The 21,810-nt window shown below is 33.2% G+C and overlaps 4 protein-coding genes across 4 annotated transcripts; all 4 read right to left on the bottom strand.

The window, feature by feature from the left end:
• Positions 1-1,623: 1,623 nt before the first annotated feature.
• LOC124394886 (olfactory receptor 52K2) lies at positions 1,624-4,485 on the bottom strand. The gene is made up of 3 exons (XM_046863375.1): positions 4,386-4,485; positions 2,619-3,571; positions 1,624-1,866 (listed from the first exon to the last, which is right to left on the bottom strand). Exons 1-3 carry the CDS (start codon positions 4,483-4,485, stop codon positions 1,624-1,626), a joined length of 1,296 nt encoding a protein of 431 aa, XP_046719331.1.
• A 3,251-nt stretch (positions 4,486-7,736) lies between these two features.
• On the bottom strand, positions 7,737-8,720 carry or55e1 (odorant receptor, family 55, subfamily E, member 1). The gene has a single exon (XM_046863374.1). The coding sequence runs from the start codon at positions 8,718-8,720 to the stop codon at positions 7,737-7,739; it is 984 nt and encodes a 327-aa protein (XP_046719330.1).
• Positions 8,721-13,102: 4,382 nt separating this feature from the next.
• LOC124394884 (olfactory receptor 52K1-like) lies at positions 13,103-16,309 on the bottom strand (the record flags this gene model as incomplete). Its single annotated transcript, XM_046863373.1, has 3 exons — positions 16,300-16,309; positions 15,488-15,542; positions 13,103-13,982 (listed from the first exon to the last, which is right to left on the bottom strand). Coding segments are annotated over exons 1-3 (945 nt in total), but the record flags the coding sequence as incomplete, so codon positions are not given.
• A 1,698-nt stretch (positions 16,310-18,007) lies between these two features.
• LOC124394883 (olfactory receptor 52K1-like) lies at positions 18,008-18,951 on the bottom strand. Its single transcript, XM_046863372.1, is given in 2 exon segments — positions 18,008-18,852; positions 18,855-18,951. Coding segments are annotated over 2 exon segments (942 nt in total).
• Between the last annotated feature and the right edge of the window lie 2,859 nt (positions 18,952-21,810).

The raw sequence follows: 21,810 nt of genomic DNA, 5'->3' as shown, positions 1-21,810 counted from the left end.
GGACCAAATGCAGCTACAAGTAAGCTTTCCACCTACGTATCATCTCTGGATGGTCTTATTGTTTCGGTGTGTACAGCAGACATTATTGTATCGACTCTAGTCTGTCCTTTGAGGCTCATGTCAATAACATTACCAGGATAGCCTTCATTCACCTTAGAAATATTGCTAAAATTAGAAATATGATGTTGAAGGCTGCAGAATAAACAGTTCATGCATTTGTTACATATAGTTTATCCTACTGTAACACTTTACTGCCTGAGTGTTCTAATAAGTAAGATCCACCACACCTACTTAGATCAAAGGGTGCAGGCTATTTGTTGAAACCTTAAATAAAGACTTTTATTAAAGACAGCAGGGGGCAGAGCTTTCTCTTACAAAGCCCCACAGTTATGGAACAGCACAAATCAACAACATTTAACTGTAATAAATATACATTCGCTGCCACCCAGATGAGGATGGGTTCTTTCTTGAGTCTGGTTCCTCTAAAGGTTTTTTCAGAATGCCATCTCAGGGAGCTTTTCCTTGCCACAGTCGCCACTGGCTTGCTCATTTGTGACAAACTTTTTTAGAACACTTATAATGAACAATCTTATACATTCTTAATTACTACATCATCTGTGTAAAGCTGCTTTAAAACAATTTTCACTGTTAAAAGTGCTATACAAATAAAAATAAATTGAATTGAATTATCTGCAGTGAACACGTTTTTTAAAAGGATGCTACTTTTGCAACCAGAAGTGGCTGAAAGTGACACACCCCCTAACTGTAAACTCTATATGGGCTTACATATTTCAGCCTGTGCCATTGTGTAGAACCTGGCATATTAGTGTGAAGGAAAATTCGGAACTGAATCATCCCTCCTCCACACCACTTACTGTCGGCCAGGGAGCATCCGGCCTGCAGTTGACTACCGCACCAACAGAGAGACTAACGGGCCAATGAAGTGTTAACAATTCAGAAGGGACCTTGATCAATGGAAGTGGGCACAATGGCACACTAAATCAGGCTTTGATGATCAGGGCTCTAGTTACACCCTGACAGCTGCTTAGTGACAGTACATCATGGGTGACCCAAAAAGCTCTACATTAAATTAATTTAGGGTAGGTCTACGATAAATTAGAAAAATGCAAAAATGTCTAAAAACACTCCACGTCCACACTATAGTTTTCAGTTGTTTCCCAAAAGTTGCTCATCCACACTGAAATGTTTTAAAATGCTTACAGCCCTGTACTGCGCATGAGCAAATCGTAAGAAGCTTTTACCTGCGTAATTTTTGCCTGCTATCTATTTACTTACAGGCTCTTTACAACATTACAGCAATGACGGAAAAATCCAATATATTTTTGAAAGCCTCTGTTTTCACAGTTTACACTGCAATGTGAAAACAGTTTTTTAAATTTATACAGTTTGGAGAGCATTTTTGATAAAGCTATATTCGACTGACAACTTTGTCTCAGTATGGACGGAAGGCAAAACAGAAACAAAAATATGCATATATGCATTTTATATGAAAATGTATTACTGTGGACATGGCCTTAAGCTACTAATAAAACATTTTGCAAATTGCCTTGTTGTCATGCCAGACAAACACAGGCGGAAACCGAAGTTGCACTTTAATACGTTTCAATAAGTTTGTACTGAGAAGAGCAGGAAAAACACTGAAGGTACCAGGAAGGGAAAGTAATCCAGAATGTATCGGGAGATATGCATTACAGACGTCGTAACGGGAGAGCCAATAGAATCCAGGAAGTCCTTCAGAAAGGTAAGGATAGTAGATCCGTAGAACGCCAGGGAAAGGCTAGATCCACACGGTTCGAGAGAACGGAAAGTTCTACAAAGAGTCCTTGGGTGTTCTGCCAGCATAATCTGAGAGAACGGACAAAGGTTTCTGTCACACATTCACACCTCTACCTTAACAGCCACTTGTGTTTCATTGGTTGGAAGACATTTTTGCACAAGAACTGTGGAAATTTGTTTCTGTAAATAGAACAACATTTTTTTTATTTCAATAATTAGTTTCACACATCACTGATTTTATGTTTCTTTAATATTTTTTTGTATAATTACCTAATGTAAATCAGAAATTTTACACACAAACCTTATAAGTATACACACAATCTTTACATAAAGTTGTCTACTTTTTTGACACATTTAACAGTTATAGACAGTTTATTGTATGTGTTTACAGAAGATAATTATACTGATTCACTCTTAAAAATAAAATAAATTTGCTTTCGGTTATATGTACTTTGCATAATATTGTAATTATACCAAGATTAATTTATTTTAGGTCATCATCTAATTGCTTTATATTTAGGCATTCTGGTGTATAATCAAATTATAAATCAAAACCTATAGAAACATAATGAACTTTAAGGCAAATATCTCCAAAATCAATTATGTTAGAGATTTATGAATAACATCCAGCTTCAAATCATACTCTGCATACCCCTACTTGCTCTCTCTCTCTTTCTCTCTCTCTCTCTCTCTCTCTCTCTCTCTCTCTCTCACACACACACACACACACACACACACACATACACACACACACACACATACACACACTCGCTCACATACTTTTTATTAAAAACAATACAATTATTTTAAATGGTTTTCACTGTTTGAAAATGAAATTCAAGGGCAAAAACTCTTTTATGCAGAAGCTTTATAAAACTTTGACTAATCTTTTCAGTTTTCATTCCATATATAATTGGATGCAGGAGGGGTGGGATCAAAATAAAATGTACAGATATGAATACATTAAGCTCCTTTGGAAGATTATCATTTAATCGATTGTATATTACAGAAAAAAGAGTAGCTGATGAAAAATTTATAAATGTTATTAAATGTGGGAGACAAGTTTTTAAAGCCTTTTTTTTGGCATTTGCTGATGCTTTCAAACTAACAAGTAAGATTTTTACATATGATATAACCACAAATAACAAAGGAAAAACGACAAAGATAATTACCAAAGCTAAACCATACAGGTCTGCAAATATACTCTTAAAACAAGAGAGGCTGACAATTGCCAAGTTATCACAAAACAGCTTGTTTATAGTGTACCTGCACAAAGGCATCCGTGAAGTAAGGTATATTTGGGTACCTATAAGGCAAATTGGAAAAATGTAGGCTAAGCCTAGAAGTAGCTTAACTTTTATTGTTGTCATTATGTTGTGATATTGTAATGGCTTACAAATAGCAACGTATCTATCATATGCCATAACCATTAATATTAAATATGCACATGCTGCATAAATATTTACACAGAATACTTGAAACAGACAGTTGTCAAAGTATATGAATCTCATATTATCAAGAAGGTTGTTCATGATGTTAGGCAGGACAGCTGAGCTTCCTATGAGTCCATTCAATGCCAAATTGAATAGAAATATATACATAGGTTTGTGTAGACTTGTGTCAAGGTAGATCACCAGCATCAGTAATAAATTAGCAAAAAGTGTTGCAAGATAAGTCAATAAACTGACAAAGAAAACAGAATAATTCAGTGGACCAGATGGCCCATAAGCCAAAAAAAATAAGGTTATATTAAAACTGAGCATATTTACAGATGCTGTAAAAAAAGACACAAAGTAGCCATTATAGAATAGTCAAAACAGTTTGTGTCAAATGATACATTCCAACAAATGTCTTAATCTTAAATCTATATAAAGTAACGAAAATAGACATTATTAATACTGTTAATTTTATCACAGAGCATACCTTGACTTAATTAAAACCTTGCAGTCATAAGCTTGACAATTTTCCGAACTGTTCTGAACACCAGAAACCAGTTTATATATAGCTTGCTTTTAACTGTCAGAAATTTCTCTATGGAAGACTAAGCAACAGTTTCCCCTCTGGCATTAATTAAATAATTTTGCACATGTCATTCAAAGGTCATGGAAATTGTGAATAGTTGTGTGGGTGCTTTGTATAAATAAAATATATGTGAACATCTGATGACTGTATTAAAACTTATTTCTCACAGACAGATGAAATTGATGAAAAAGATTGTATTTTTTCCTGAAATTAATTATAGATGCCATTTTAAACCAGAGAGACTTCCTAAAATTTAGGAGCTTATCAGTAAAGGAAGAGTATAATATAAAGCATTAACTAACAATGCAAACTCCTCTGCATATTTTGGCTAGGTAATATTTTGATTATAAGTTTAGGTTTATTTTTTATACAATAGTTGTATTTTTTATATAAATAATGATTGCATATTGGAAAAATGGGAAGGCTACACTGAAGAAAAAATAAATTGGAGAAGACATTAGATTTCAGTTCTGTCAGCCAAGATCAGGAATGTGTATACAGTCAGCACAGGTTAGTGAATCTAGGTGAGGTAAGTCTTCCTCTGTCCAGTTTCAGTTAGTCTGTACCCACTCTAGCATCCCAGGAAGGCATCCCATAACAGCGCATATAATATCGAACCTTGAGGTGACAGCAGAAATTCGCTTCAGGTTCTACTTCTGCCCTCATATCTTACGCAAACTTGACAAAAAAAACTTGAAAGAATTGTTCAGTTTAGGATTTTTATTTGTAATATGCATTAAACTATGTTCCAACAATTAAAACCATGAATATATTGCTTACCTTGAACAGATAGATTGTAATTTGAAATGTTTTTAATTTGTATTTTTTATTTTGTCTTAAAATAATGCATAAAATAGAGAACAATGCAGGACCAAAAAGATTACACTAGATGGTGCTAGAAGTAAGCAGGGATAAGTACAACGTATGTCAGCAATGTTCTTGTTTAAAGCAACAATGTTTCTAATAGCAGTGAAATCAGTTAAGGATATATAGTTGTTTATCAGTTAACCATGGTTTTTGGTAAAACTTGATTTGGTTAAAACAGCTATATCATTATATATTTACTAGTTTATAAAACAACAGAAAATCAATGGAAAAATCTTCAAACATTAATATTATCAACCATACGAACCATAGAGTTCTGTATCAATATAAATCTATAGAGTTTTCTTTATAGTTTACAAAATAATATACTAATAAAAGAAAAAAGCATTATAACTGCATTATAACATTATACCTCAGCCACCTACCCAACTAAGTAATTAAACAGAATGTTTTTGTACAGAGTGTGCATCCACAAAAGGTGAATTTTGTGTAAACATTTTTATTGATTTATTACCAAATGCACTGTGTTTCCTTAAGCATAAAGGTATGGGCATATCATCAGGTTGCAGGGGCCCTATCACTAATGCAGCCTCACTACGGTGTACTGTCTTTTTCTGCTCTATTTGGTAACCCACAATTTCATATATGTAATTGGGTGATGACTTATTTTTATAAGTAAAACCTACTTTGCCACTACAGATGTGAATATACATTAGTTGTTAATATGGCCTGTGGACTTTTAAAACTATACTGATACCATTCTCTGGGAAAATTCATGTGAATCATGTAGCATCGAAGAAACATACATTGTCAATATTTATTGTAAAAGACACACTCTGACTAATGCAAGCCCTTATACAGCAAATAAAAAAGCTTTGAAGTAAGCAGAATATGCTTGTAAGTTCTGAAATTTTTTTTGCTGATTGACAGACATAATTTCTGCTGCCAAAATCAAGCTGTTAGAAATAATGTGCCCAAACTGAAGATCTTAAATGAACACTGAATTATTTTTTTTATCATGGAATCGTAGATAAAAGAAAAAGAATGATACAATGAAGGTGAATATGAATTTGAGCAAAAGCTGGTAGATTGCCAGTATAATATTTGCATGCATATAGAGTTGTATGCATCACACTGGCAGAATGGACAGCAAATTAAAGTGCCTGTTTTCAGCACAATAGTTAGATTTATGTCAAGAGTTAGTGGAAGGGCAGCAGGAACATAGGGTTTCTCGAGAGTATAGGAAAGTGATGAAAGACCTGAGAACAGGTGATGACATTATTAGAGAAGGCTTGGAAAAATTAAGAGAAGGGCTACCTACGCAAAAATAAATTTATTTGTAAATAAATAAATAAAAATAAAGTAGAATGAAATTTGAGTATTATTCTGAATTGTTCTGACACAACATGTTCTCTAGGTACTAAGCACACAAAGGAAGTTAATACATTTTCAGTTTACATGTTGTTCATGGTCATTTCTAATATTTCTTTTAATACAAGAGGTATAAGAAAGCATTTGCAAAGGAAATATTGTGTACCAAAACTAAATGTACTAAATTGTAATTTATTTGGGAGTCTCATGAAGCAGATGTGACCTTCTGGAGGAGTCAGTGGGGAATAAGCTTTGGTTCTCTTTTGGGTAGAAACAGCGGTAGAAAATGTAATGTTCGAGGTAAACAAACAGTCTCTGAAAGTTATGCTACATGTTAATATTAACTTTTTCAATATACTGTAATTGTTTAAGATGTTAATCATTTAATCTTAATAATTAATAGTAAATATAACCAAATGAGGCTTTTCTTGTATACATTTTTTCTGTATTGCAAAAAATTTGCAGGGTTGCAGAATACTGTCATAGGTGAAGGAATAGACAGACGACCTAATTAAAACAATGAAGGAAAATGTGCATTAAAAAACATGTATCAAGAGAGTTCTCTTCCATAATCTCAAGAATATCACATCTATTGTTTGAAATAAACAATTGTTTTGCAGATACAGTATATATTAGTAAATTAAAAAAGTTATAGAATTAATGTTTTAGAATAAAACCATTGAAGTTACTTTTTTGCAATTTTAGAATCACGTTAGCTGAATATCTAGTATATCTTGTAAATAAAGTCTGTTTTTGATAACATTTCTAAACAAAATTTTAATAATACATTACATGATATAATTGAATTGAATAAATTTGATTTCAAATTTAATTAAATTTCCCTAAAGGCCATTTGGGTTCTTGTTTGGTCTCAGGTGTATGGACAGCTAATTATTGCTTACACTGCAAAAGGATGTCCTTGTATGTCTAAATACTAATGGTTAAAAATAAAAGAACAAAGACAAATACAGGAAAATACTATTATTTGACAATATGTATCACACAAAGTTTAACGTAAGTACAGGCAATTAGAGTTTCTGTTTTGAGAAAATGGTTGCAAGGATTAAAGGTTTTAGTCTTTTTTCCAATAAACCAGCATTAGAATATATTTATGCTTTAGATTTTAAAGCATTTTTTAATATTGCTCCAGACAAAGGTGTCTGCTAAATCCCATAAATGTAAATGTAAAGATTAGCAACTATTTTAGGCTCAAAGTCCTATGATTATTACTGCAGGTCATCTCCTGTCATAAAATTAGGGACTTTAAAATAGGGCTTCACACTGCAACAAAATTGCCTCTGTGTCCTAAAATTTCTTTTCAAACAGTATGCAAAATTAATAAGAAATATATTTATAATTATAAATGTTTTAATGCAAAGGTAAGCAAACTTTAAATATTGGACATATAAATATGATCACAATAATTTTTTTAAATATTTAATACTTTTTTTAATATTGCAGTGCCACATGAACATTTTTAATCTGTATTATTTGAGTTGCCAGTGTGAGCACAAGAACAGTAATTTTGTTTCTTTGCTGAAAGCACATCAGGATTACTTAGTATTCTCTGCTCGTGGTAAATGTTGATTATTTATTCACACACTGACGCAACATCCGAAAGTTCTCAGATGTGTACATGTTTCAGATGTTTTGGAAATAAAAAATATTTTTAATTCAGTATTAACAAATTATGACTCAATGAAGGTATTACAAAAGCAGCATCAGAACTTGACAACTGAAACCTTTACTGTAACAATTCTATTTGCATGTATCTTAAATATTTTTAACAGTGCATTTCTTATTTCTTTGGTTCTGACACCGTAGATAATTGGATTTATACATGCTGGGAAAACTATATAAGTGACACCCAGAAAGGTATTAACATCAACTGGAATTTGAATTTGAAGATTTCGTGAGAGAAAAGTAACACTTCCTATCAAATAAAAACACATCATGACAATTAAGTGATTACTACAAGTATGAATTGCTTTTGATCTTTGCTCACCTGCTGCAGCCCTAAGCACTACACACAAGATTTTAACGTAAGAGACAAAAATGACAGATATATCAACTCCAACAAAACAGATAATTACAGCAATCCCAACTGCAGCATTTTTTGCAGTAGAACTGCATGCTAGGCTAACAAGAGCCATGTGATCACAGTAACAATGATGTATGATATTTGATCCACAGAAAGTCAAAGATGCAGCCAAACCAACCAAAGTGCACATTAATGTTCCACTCCTGACCAATGTAAAAAGCAGCAGTTTTCCAAACATTGAGTAGTTCATAATTGTTGTGTAACGAAGTGGATTACAGATTGCTACATAGCGATCAAGAGCCATTGCTAGAAGAATAGTAGACTCTACTGAGGAAAAGAAGTGAGTGAAAAACATTTGTATTAAACACCCAACCAAAGTTATTTCATTTAACTCAAACAAAAAGCTCAAAAGCATTGCTGGGACAATGGCAGTAGGTACAATGATGTCAACCAATGCTAACGCAGACACAAGTATGTACATTGGTGTGTGAAGTGTCTTTGTATTTTTGATTACAAAAAGTATTAAAAAATTCCCAACAACAACTAAAATGTAAGTGAGCAAAAATAGCAGGAAAAGCAAGTGTCTGTATCCAAAAGTCTCTGGGAATCCAACAAAAATAAACGTTGTGTGTGTGAAGTTTACTCCTCTGACTTCCTCAGTCATGGCACTAAAATTCAGACATAATTTCAGTAAAAAATAATTTGCAATTACTTTGATTTCTAGATAACTGTAGATTACTATACAATTAAACTTTCGGTACTTCGGTGCTCACCTTGCCAAGTGTAAACATATAATGCATTTTATTTCTACACTAAGATCATTTCTTTTAGCTAAAACAATTAAAAATGACTAAACTCAAGAATTTGTTAGTACAATCTAGATACTGATAGATACCTGACTCCAGTTTTCTGATCCTTAGTCTTCTTGTTTGCTTGGTCATTCATCTGGAGAACACTGACCAAATGAACTCAGATACATAACCATGTAAATATATACACTTAGGTGACCTTTCAGTCCCATAGGACTAAAAGCCACAACAATAAAAAGTAATAACTAACCAACATGGCTGCACATAAACGATTGTATGTACTGTACATGCAATAGTTGAAAAAAGGTTACAAAAGACACATTAAATTTTAAATGATTCATCATTTAGCATTTAGTATAATATTAAGAATATGTATGCATTATTAAATAATTGTGTTTCAATGTCAATTTTTTTTTTTTTTTATAAAGTGATAAATATGGTGAATATAGTATGTAGTCATGTATGTCCACAACTATCAACCAACTATTGTACAAAACCGTCAGTGAATTAATTGGTGTAATCTATTGATGAGGCATGCCTTGTTTTGCCGTTTTGTTCACATAAATGTAGTGTATAGCTTCTTGTTAAAATGCTAAGCTAATATGCCTTGTTCAAATTGGCATTCTCCCGTGACAGTATGTACTCCAGGCACTGTATTTGTTCCAACCAGGCCCCATATACAAGTTTACTAATTAATCATTACCAGCTTTGCCTTTTTTCCACTAATGAGCACTGGTCCTTAACAATGTTGTGCATAGGTATAGTAATGCCTTTTAGCAGTGGTGGTCATAGTTAATTGACAAGGTTCAAAATATTCTAAAAACAAGTGGGTAATTTCTCAGAATAATACAATATAGTTATTTCTTCTTATGAAAATTCGTAATGCCTGCTAAATAGGCCAAAGATTTATTATTGCTGTTGTTGTCACTGTGCCCGGAACAAAATGCAAGATAATAATTATTCAATAAAATATGGTTACAAATGTTAAATACACCTGAATTAATGTAATTTAGCATTATAATTACATGTTTATTAAACCTGTTTAAATTTGTGATTATTTCAAGCTTTAAATAAGACTTTGAAAAACAAGAAGCAGAGCTGGATAGAAATGACCTCAACAGATTTGAATCTGTTAGTTAAAACAGGTAAAGGTGTTTCTACTAATTACATATCAGATGAGTTTGAATGAGTAATTTTTATTTTTATGTGCTGGCAATTATTAAATATATTGGTTCATATAATTTTTTTGCAATACTATATGTAGCATGCATTTCCCTATTTAAAAATAATAATAAATAAGTCATGACTCAAATAAGTCAGTTCTAAACTGTTAATAAAACAATAACACAAAAGTTAAGAAAGCTACAGGAAAAACTAAAACATGGCCTGCAGATTTTAAGCCATTCCTCTTTTAACTGCCTTTCTCTCAAAGATTTGTTCTCTGGGAGAGAAGAGGGGAAATTATTTATTTTTTGCCCTAACCCAGCCCTTGTACCTAAAGTGGTGAACTCATCTTAAAGATAGCAGCTTTTTACCCCTCTCCATTCTCATATAAAAAAGATTAGAGATGGAATTTGTTAAATCCAGTACAAGCCCTTCATATGCAAGTTGTTTGTGTCTTGGGCCAGTCCTTAAAAACAGAGGCCTATATCAAGTCAGTGGCTGATCAGAGATCCACCTTTCTGTCTGCCTGCTGGAATGGAGCAGTTGATGTTGAAATTACTGCAATTGATCTTTATTTTACTCAGCCATTTACAATATGATTTTGATTTTATTAAAAGTATATAGTGTATATTCAAACAATACACCTTCCTCTTGGTTTATTATAACAACCCTTGCTGCACTGACACTTTAAACTACTCACAGCTATGGATTTTATTGCTCTTATTGACATTGACATTTGCTTCTTGTTTCTGTAGTACTTTATTTGCATCGTATGACATACACATGTATGTGGATGACATTCATGTATTTTGCACCTTATGTCCAGGTGAAACTATTTCATTTTATGGAGTACCGCACATTGTAAACCCCAATTCCAAAAAGTTTTATTCACAAAAAATATAAAATTTTTAGGGAAAAAAACAAGGTAATTTTAAATGTGATAACTGCAAGATGTTAAAAAAAAAAAAAAGTTGGGACAAGGCCATGTTTACCACTATGTAGCATCATGTCTTCTGTCTGTATACATCTGAAAACTGAGGAGACCAGTTGCTAAAGTTTAGGGAGAGGAATGTTGTCCCATATGTGTCTTATAGAGTAGTGGTCCCCAACCCCGGTCCGTGGGTCAATTGGTACCGGGCCGCACAGTAAGTATACATAACTCACATTATTTTCATTTTATTTATTATCTGATTCTGAAAGATGTTTTATTTTGGAAAATTACTGGATTCTCTTCACCACATCTGTCTATGACTCTCCCTTGATTCATGTCATGATGCCTCGGTCACATGTCTTACCTTCATCCGCTACCTTCTTAAAGGGGCTGCTCCGGCCGGTAACACATAATACATTACCGCTAAATTCAAACCCTCAAGCGAGCAAAATAAACAAACACCACCACAGTGGATTCACATTTATTATTATATTTAAATAATATAATTTTATTTTGTTGTATTTATTCTCAACATCTTAAAGGCCGAGCCGTGAAACAATTGTCCGATATTACACCGGTCCTTGAAAATATTGTCTGACATTAATCCGGTCTGTGGCGCAAAAAAGGTTGGCGACCACTGTTATAGAGGATTCTAACTGCTCAACAAATCTGGGTATCCTTCATTGTGTTTTTAATTTAATGATGTGCCAAATGTTTGCAAATGGTGAAGGATTCCTACTACGGAATCATGTAATTGTTATAGATGCAATATTGAGCATTGTCTATTTAAAATATACAAGGCCTTCCCTGATAAAGATGTTTTCTGAATGGAAGCATTTGTGACTCTAAAGCCTGTATATACCTTTCAGCATTGATGGGGCAATTACAAATGTGCAAGCTGCCCATTCCACAGGCACAAATGCACTTCAATACAAACAGAGATGTGGCTTTTTGAACTAAGCGCTGATAACAAGCTGGATGGTTCCTTTACTCTTAACTCTGGAGGATGTGGTGGGTTCCATGGTTTCCAAAAAGAAAATTTCATTTTTAAAGTTGTTGCCCTGTCCTATCTTTTTTTTTATATTGCAGCAATCAAATTCAAAATGACTTATTTTTTTCTTAGAATGGTACATTTCCTCAGTTTAAACATTTAGTATGTTTTCTTTGTTCTACTGTTAATGAAATATGGGTTTATGAGATTTACAAATCATTGCATTCTGTTTTTATTTTACAAGTGTCCCAACTTTTTTTGGAATTAGGGTTGCAAATAGCAGTAACAGCAAGAAAGATCTTCCTGACTACTTGGTTTGACGCAGTCGGAAAATAAGTAAAACCTCAAGTACTTGAATTGGTTTTGCATTTAAGAATGCTGCAATGATTGTAATTTGCTGTCATTGATCCATGTCTTTTCAGAAGCTTTAAAAATTCTAAGTTCTATTTGCTGAAACTTGCTTCTTGCTTGTCTACATTTGTAAAAACAGAAGGATGATGGGGAAATACTTTGTGAATAAACTGTATAGATTATACAATTGTTTCTTTCTGTTACTGTTTAGGATTCAGCTACACAATAATTGAATTAAATTTGGATTGTTTTTCACTGTACTACACTAAGTGCTCCCTGCATTTCCATGTCCTGTGTCACAGTCATGCACGTGTCCTTGAATTAAGGCATTGATGCTGCATTAAAATAATTCTTAAAGCAGTTTATTTATTTATTTGTCAGTAAATGGCAGTATATATATATATATAAATAAATAACTGTCATACAAACATATAATTAAGACATTTATTGGTTTATTATTTTTAAAAACTGTTCTCTTATTTCTTTAGTTCGTACTCCATAAATAATTGGGTTGAAACAACTTGGAATGCATGTGTCCTTGAATTAAGGCATTGATGCTGCATTAAAACAATTCTTAAAGCAGTTTATTTATTTATTTGTCAGTAAATGGCAGTATATATATATATATATATATATATATATATATATATATATATATAAATATAAATATAAATATATATATATATATATATATATATATATATATATATATATATATATATATATATATATATATATATATATATATATAAATAAATAACTGTCATACAAACATATAATTAAGACATTTATTGGTTTATTATTTTTAAAAACTGTTCTCTTATTTCTTTAGTTCGTACTCCATAAATAATTGGGTTGAAACAACTTGGAAAGAGCAAGTACATTGTACTCAAAAAGACACGGTTGGAGGGAGAAAAGTTATTTCGTATTCTGTATGACATAAAAGCAATTAAAGCAAAGGTAGCAGTAACTGTCATGACAATTATGTGTGTAATACAAGTGTTAATAGCCTTTACACTACCTTTGCCAGTTTTTAGAACATAAGACAGTATTATTAAATATGAAACTATGACCAAAAAAACATCAGCTGTTGTTATAAGAAAAACAGCTAGAAGCCCCAATATGTTGTTCATGGAAATATCTCCACAAGCAAGCTGAACCAATGCCATGTGTTCACAAAAACAGTGATCTATTGTATTTGTTGCACAAAAAGATAATTTTCCAGCCCAATACACTATTATCATAATTAAGAGAATGTTTCTAATAACTGGAAAAACTATAAACTTTAGACAGTTGGGCATTTTCATGTATGTATGGTAATAAAGAGGTCGGCATATAGCAAAGAACCGGTCCAAAGCCATCCAGAGCAGTATAGTAGACTGAAAAGTACCAACTACATGAATGCAAAACATTTGCCCCAAACAGCCCAAAAGAGAAATTCCATTCCAGTTAAATAAGAAACTAAGCAGCATATTTGGTACAAAAAATATTGGTAAACACAAGTCTACAACTGCCATAAGACCAATTAGTACACACATAGGAGAGTGCAAAGCCTTCCGAGAAATAATTAAATATATGAGTATAGAGTTTGAAATTGTGGACAATAAAAACAAAAGCAGATAAGGAATGGATAGAATGGGTCGCCATTCACCTAAACCAAGAAATCCATTTAATGTAAAGGTTGTGAATGAAACATTTGGTATATTAACCAACATGATAAAGTTAGGATTTGCAGCAAGAAAAGAAAAGGTTATTGCTCTTTACAAAAATTTCAAATGCTGCAAAATTAGTTATCAAAAAATATAAGTAAGCCTAGCAAGCCAGAGGAAAAACCTGAACATTAAATCGCACTACTGTATTTGAAATGTGCAAGACAAACAAAAACTGCTATATACACCGCTTGTCAAAATTTTGATGAATGAAAATCTCCCTCTGTTGTACAGCTGCTTGCCATGTGTTCTCTTCTGCTTTATGATATGTGATTAAAGCTTCTGCTTGTCTCTGTCTCTATATAGACCCTGTATTACCTGTATTCCCTTGTGGTTCTATTAGAGAAAAACACCTGAATATCGTTCTGTGTGTAACATCATACTGCTTGAAATAACTGTATTGTAAAGTATAAGCCATAGATCTTGGATCTTGGAATTAAAATTGTAAGAGTTAAATAGCAGAGGTGGCAAATGTACACACATCCTTTACTTAGACAGATGTAGAAGTATGGATACTCTGGTAAAAGTTGAAGTACTGACTATACTTTTTAACTCAAATTAAAGTAAATAAGTTTGGTCTCTGACATATACTTAAGTAAAAAGAAGCCATTACTACTACATGTTTAAGTGTCATGATGGTAACTGGACCTCACATCATATTATTATTAGGGCTGTCAATCAGTTTAAATATTTAATCGCTATTAATCGCATGATTGTCAACTCATGATTAATCACAACCGAATCGCACATTTTTATCTGTTCTAAATGTACCTCAAATTAAAAAAAATGTAACACCATGATAACTTTAAACCATTTACAAGAATATTAGTAGGCATTTCAAGCTATGTCATTTCTAACTATGTCATTTTGAGCTATGTCTGTGAGGCAAGTATCCACTGAGATTCAGGTTATTTAATATATGTGTCTGTGAAGAGAGATGACAGATGGCAGAGCGCGCCCCTGTCTGTTTTCTTTATTTTACGAAAGCACAGCATTTTGTTGCTAATATGAGTGTATACAAATAAAAGTAGACTCTTTACCGATTTAAATGATGTATTGCCCTTATCTGTACGAATACAAAGGAGTTTACATTGTGTGCATCATGGATTTTGGTGCTGATTTAAGACTTGGCGCATTAGTAAAACAAATGTTTACTGATTAAAAATATTTTTTTCTGTATATATATATATATGAGTATCTGAGTAAAGAAAGGATGACTTAAAAACAGTACAAAAAATACATAAGCTGGCAAACTGAGCAATAGAGGGCAGAGCAAAAACACAAACAAACAGGCATGGTGGTGAGATAGATCACAGGGACATGAAAAGCTGGTGGGATTATCTTGCAGGGAGTAAATATATTTGTTCTTCTTAACCGGTGACGTGGAAAAAACGACAAGATGGCCAGAAGCACGCACCACAAAACCCGGAAGAAAGTGCCACGGAGAGCCCAAAAGATCCTGGCATTAACTGTAATTAATAGACATGCAGTGCCACCGAGATGAGGATGGGTTCCATCTTGAGTCTGGTTTCTCTCAAGGTTTATTCCTTATGGCATCTCAAGTATTTCCTTGCCACAGTCGCCAATTAGAGACAAACTTAATATTATAAAGAACATTCTTATTCATTCTTTTCACCATATTTTCTGTGTAAAGCTGCTTTGAGACAATTTTCATTGTTAAAAGCGCTATACAAATAAAAATGAATTAAAATAATTTGAATTTGGGATTATAAATAAATTAGATTTTGATTTTGCTGTGTATCACCTTTACTTTTGTGCCTTCTTGGTTTTTGCTTTGCTTGTTTTGCTGCCCCTTCAGACAAAGAAGCACATTATAACCAGATGTTATCTCAACAGTGGATTTAACTCTTTGCCCACTAAAAACACACTCATTGACATTATCAAGCTGTCTTTTTAAGCATTTCTGATAGTGGACACTGGAAATGCAATTGTTTGAATGAAACTGCAGCTTGGGTTTAAATCAGAATTGCTTGATCTGTTGCAACTTGTATTTAAACACACTGGTGTATATGAGCATGTTGAATGTATCCAATTTATTAAGTGAACAATCACTTTATTTAGAATTCACAAATGGGGTGTATTGGTGTTCGTTTGTACAAACAGTACATTAACCATTCTCCAGTATTAAGGCATGAACCAGACCAAATAAGAATAAGGGCAGAAGCTTTGTTACCACAGTGGCAGCTGCACCTGGTAGACCGGTTGAGGTTTCTAAAATAGATAATTTAAAATAGAAAGTCCTGGATGACAAACTAATTCTGTGTCACCATCTGCCATTGTAAAATTTTGTCAACTGCAAGGAATCCTACAGGACAGTGCCAGCTTGCACAGTGGAAGGAACCCTCTATCCAGTGCTCAACCATGATAGATTAAGACTTGGTGATTGTCTCAGCAAGACTGTCTTGCCATAGGAGCAAAACATCTGCTATATGTATAACCTGTATGGCAATTATACTCTCTATGGCAGTATATAATTTATATGGTTATAACCTGTATGCTATGTAATTCTTTGGGTACAGACCTCTTAATAAATACATTCAGGTGTTTTATTTCCAGAAATAGCCAAATGAGAAAGAGAGAGAGGACCTCAGACAAAAGAAATAATTTTACTTCTACTGAAAAGGACTTGAAGAAAGCTTAAAAGGAATGTGGAACAGATAGAAAGCAGACTTTAAAAAGTTGCACGATAGACATTTTATCCCTCTGCTGGCCATTATGGAAATGTTTGAGAGCTATTCATATATGAATGGTTAAAAACATATAATTGTCTGTTACATACCAGCAGCCTTTTTATGAAGAGGATCCTGAAATATAATTTTAGATACAACAAATATTTAGTCTATTTATGCAGAAATGACAAAGGTGATATTGTGTCAAGCATAACTGTCCAGGAGATATTGTTGATTGTAGCTGATGCAACAGCACAAGTATCAACAGCATAATGAGGATCATAGATGATAAGTAATTGCAAAGGTCTGGTCCAAAGTGCACCATGCAAAACCATAACAAACCAGCTATAAAGGCCCACCACTAAGAAATGAATCTTAGCAGCACAAGGCCAAATGAGGGACTTACATGTGCCTGTTATCTGCATTTATCTGAGTTTACTCGTACAATGATATTTGTTAAAAACATCCTTTTCCATAACATTTTTTTATTTTTCATTATGGATGTGATGCATTGAATTTTGTATGTAGGTGAAGACACATAAGGCCAATACAGAATGTACATTGTTTCAAATTGGTGCTCATGCAGCATCACAGGGCAGCACAACACACTTGGAGTAAAGTGCTAAATGCCTTTTACCAGTAAAATTACTTTTAATGATTAAATGTATATACACATGGATGAACTACTATGTTGATGAAATTATATATTTCTTTAAGCTGTGTCAAATTGCATCACATTATTGATCAGCTATATTGCATTTACGTTACATTTTCATCCAAATCATATTTACACGATTGCCCCTGGATTGTTAACTGAAATATTATATACAAATGTACTGTATATAAAACTGCCTTGTGAAAATGTATTTTGTTAAAAATATTATAAAATAAAATGTAGAAAACTTAAGTATGAAATTATATTACAGAAGTTGTATTTACAACAAAATCAAAGTTGGAGAGGTGTGCAACAGTCCATCTCATCCCTTTTTTCTAAAAACACTCAATAATTTAAGGTGAAAATGATTATGACCTCAGCGATTTTATACAAAATGTATTGTATATATACACTAGTGCCATATACAATTCTATAATATACTATTATGCTTTATTAATCTATGCTTATATAACTTTTAATTGTGCATTTACATTTGCTAAATGCAAATATATAACAAAATATATATTCTAGTAGTAATGCTCAGAATAAATTTTGTGCATGTGGAATGACATCATCTACTGTTATCTGATTAAAAATAATTTGAAATATGTCTCACTAAAATAACAAAAATTTTACACCATCCAATGAAAATTACTGTGGTAAGACTTTCATATCGTTCAAATATTTAAGAAACTGTTTTCTTATTTCAGTTGTTCTTATGCCGTAAACAATTGGATTGAAACAACTTGGGAACAGAATATACATAGTGCTTAAAAAGACACGAAAATTGGGAGATAAATTATTTCTTATTCTGTATGACATAAAAGCAATCAAGGCAAATGCTAAATTTACTGTCATGACAATAATATGTGTAATACAAGTGTTGATAGCCTTCAAGTGGGCTTTTCCTGATTTCATGACAGAAATAAATATTATTACATAGGATGCTGTAATAAAAAGAAAATCTGATGTTGGTATTAAAAAAGCAGACACAAGACCAATTAGGTTGTTAACAGAAGTATCTCCACATGCCAACTGAACCAAACCCATATGTTCACAAAAACAGTGATCCATCTCATTAATTTGACAGAAATTCAGTTTCCCAGCCAAAGAGATCATTACGATATTTAAGAATATATTTCTGGTAAGTGGGACAATAATAAACTTGAGAAAGTTCTGAAATTCCATGTATTTGTGATAGTAAAGTGGTCTGCATATTGCAAAGAACCGATCAATTGCCATCCACACCAGTACAGTAGACTGAAATGCACCAAGAATATGTATGCAAAACATTTGTATTAAACAGTTTACTAGAGTAATTTCATTCCAGTTAAATAAAAAGTTGAGCAACAAACTTGGTACAAATAATATTGGCCAACACAAGTCCACAACACCCATGAAACCAATTAGTACATACATTGGAGAGTGCAGAGTTTTCTGAGATGCAATTAAATATATTATAATAGAGTTTGATATAGTAGATAGTAAAAACATAAGAAATAGGGTATGGATAATAGGGATCTCCATTCTCCCAAGGTCAAAAAACCATTTAGCTTAAAAGTTGTATATGAAATATTTTGTGGAAAAAGTTGCATACTGCTAAGTCTTCAAAGATTCTTTCCTGAACCACACACTGAAGACTGAATTGCTGCTGATAATTAATGTTGTCTTAACAAGTTGAAATCTAACCCAGCACCAGTATTATACAAAAATATTATACAAAGTTAAAGATTATACAAATCAATTTATAAATAAATAATTAATAATAGTTATTACTATTCCAAAAGTAAAACACAATTTATTTTACTTCACATGTGCTGTAATAATGAAATATTTGATCATATTAATTGTTAATCAATTAAAGGTGCTTTTGTTTTCAACAGACATGCAATACTGTGTGAAATAGAAAAACAACCATGTTGCAGCAATATATGTCACAAAAAGGTTAGTAAAAATACATACACAGACCATAAGTGTAAAATCATAAAGAAATATTGCTTTTAAATAATATAAATGCCAAAATCCCATGCATGAATCATGAGTCTGTTATCCTTTTTGTTGCCTTTCTTGCACTTGTAAAACCTTAATACGAATCACTGTCTCTATATACCTTGTCTTCTCAGGAGGCTCTGCTTTATTCCTGCAGGCTTTTGCCAGCAGTCATAGAATAACAGAACAGCAAGGCCTGTTTATTCTAATTAAACCCTTACTCGCCACAATTTTAGCTCATTTTCGGAACATTTTCCTCTTTAAAATTTTTTTAATTAAATAATTATAGACAGAATCATCATTATATATCCACTTTCTTTTTGCCCTTTAAAAATCTTTTTCATCCACACTTTATTACTTTATAACCACCAACAATCTGAAACTTTATTTGCATTGTTTATCAGGTATTTATCACTTTTTTCTGTCTAGTTATTGTACTGTCCATGCATCCATTTATCCATCTAGCATTAGTCCCCTGTTTCCATATGGTAAAAATCCTTACAAATGTATCCCTGTCTTAAGTATTTGTCATGGCCAAGATCTCTAAATTCCTCTTTATTTTATGCAACATGGTGCAATGATAGGGGTTTAGGATTCTTGACAGTATGGAGAAGGAACTCTCACATTATGCTAAATCAGAGGTGGGAAGTAACAAAGTACAAATACTTCGTTACTGTACTTAAGTAGATTTTTCTGGTATCAGTACTTTACTCCACGATTAATTTTTTGGACCACTTTTTACTTTCACTCATTACTTTTTTACACAAATATCTGTACTGTCTACTTCTTAAATTTTCCAAACAGGCTTGTTACTTTAGTTTTAATCTATTAATCGATTATGTTTGTAAAGATACACGTGGACCAAGGCAGGAACTTCTTACTTTGCTGATAAGGACTATAAGCCGCTATTTTTTTCCACTCTTTGAACCCCGCAGCTTAAACAATGAAGCGGCTAATTTATGGATTTTTCCTAGGGTTTTCCCAGTTTCACAATCTTCAAGCCAAAAAACTGAGCCCCATAATGAAATTCTTTATATTAAATCAGATGCGCTCCCAATGAATCGGCCCACACCACATCATAAATATGTATGATGTTCCTCTGACGTTTGACCTGCCGCTCACTCGGACTGTCAACAGGAAATGCGAATCATTCGTCATGCTGAAAACAACCGGGCATGAAAAAACGCACCTCACCTGTGGTTTGAGCTGCACGGCATCGAGAAAAGCTTCACCGATGGTGATTTTTAAACGCACGACGATGCCAAAAGAAAAGAAATTGTTGTGAAAGGAAGGAGGAAGACAGTGAACAATGACTTTCTTGGTAGGCTGCTGTTTAGATACAAGCTGTGTTACAGACACTGTCTTTTGTTAAAGCCTGTGTAAAGTTCATTAGTTTCAATGTAGTCATTATAGACAGGTGCGGCTTATTTATAAAAATATTACAAATCTTTGTCAAATTCAGTGGGTGCGGCTTATATTTGGTTGCGTTTAATAGTCCGGAAATTACGGTACCTGGTTTACAATTCATTTAAAAAAGTTGTTTGTTTTAGAAGCAGAAAGTCATGTGTAACAAACTCATTTTCAGATTTGTCTTTACTTTTAACAGCTGTAAGGGAGGATGACTTTTTTGGCAGCAAAAATTATTGCTGTGTCGCTGAGTGCACGGACAACCAGGGCCCCAATATTCTATCAAAAAGACCTGGTAAACCACATTGTAGACCACACTGTAGCCCTCATTCAGTGCCACTTTGAAAGATAGGGTACAGTGAAAGTGCTGCATGAGGTATGGTGATAGACATATCGTAAAATTAAATGAAATTTAAGGATCATAAGTTGCACGTGTAGAAGTATTTAATGAAAATGTTATTATTTAACTATAATTTTCAAGAAGGGACAATTATTTTGGACCAAAACTATGCTAACCAAATCACTTTTGTTGATTATCTACTTACATTCAGAATGCTATTTTACTTTGGAGTCACTACAAGATATAAAAACCGCACTGGAGGAAAGATATACTGGGAAAAGTTCTCCAAGCAGAGCTTTCTTTTTATTTTCTTTCGTTTTCACCCTGGTGCTTTCCTTTCCAGTACTCACGCCAGGGCTCACGCCTTTTATTCTCGCATTTGCCGACAGTCCCTCCCGGATCGACACGTACTTCTTCGGCGTCCACCCGAGTTCATTTGTCGGCCGACACGTCTACCACTGGTGCCCGCCTTCGCTTAATTTCCGTTCGGCGACCCTTCCGTTCGTCTCTCTGGTTGTTGTCTCTCTCTTCTTTATTGGCTTCGCCAGACTGAAACAGAGTGCACTGATTAGTCTCATCAGATGCAGGTGTTTCTTACCGCTCGTTCCGTCCGGCTCCGACTGCCACTGGCTCCCCGCTGGTACAATAACGCTTAAATTGCATTGGTTTTCACATTATTTCACAATATTTATTTTCACTAAACAGCAGAGTTTATTGC

Source organism: Silurus meridionalis, chromosome 12, assembly GCF_014805685.1.
Source record: "Silurus meridionalis isolate SWU-2019-XX chromosome 12, ASM1480568v1, whole genome shotgun sequence".
Classification (NCBI taxonomy): Eukaryota; Metazoa; Chordata; class Actinopteri; order Siluriformes; family Siluridae; genus Silurus; species Silurus meridionalis.
The sequence above is the reverse complement of the archived record's forward strand: the minus strand, read 5'-3'. Positions and strand labels throughout refer to the sequence as shown.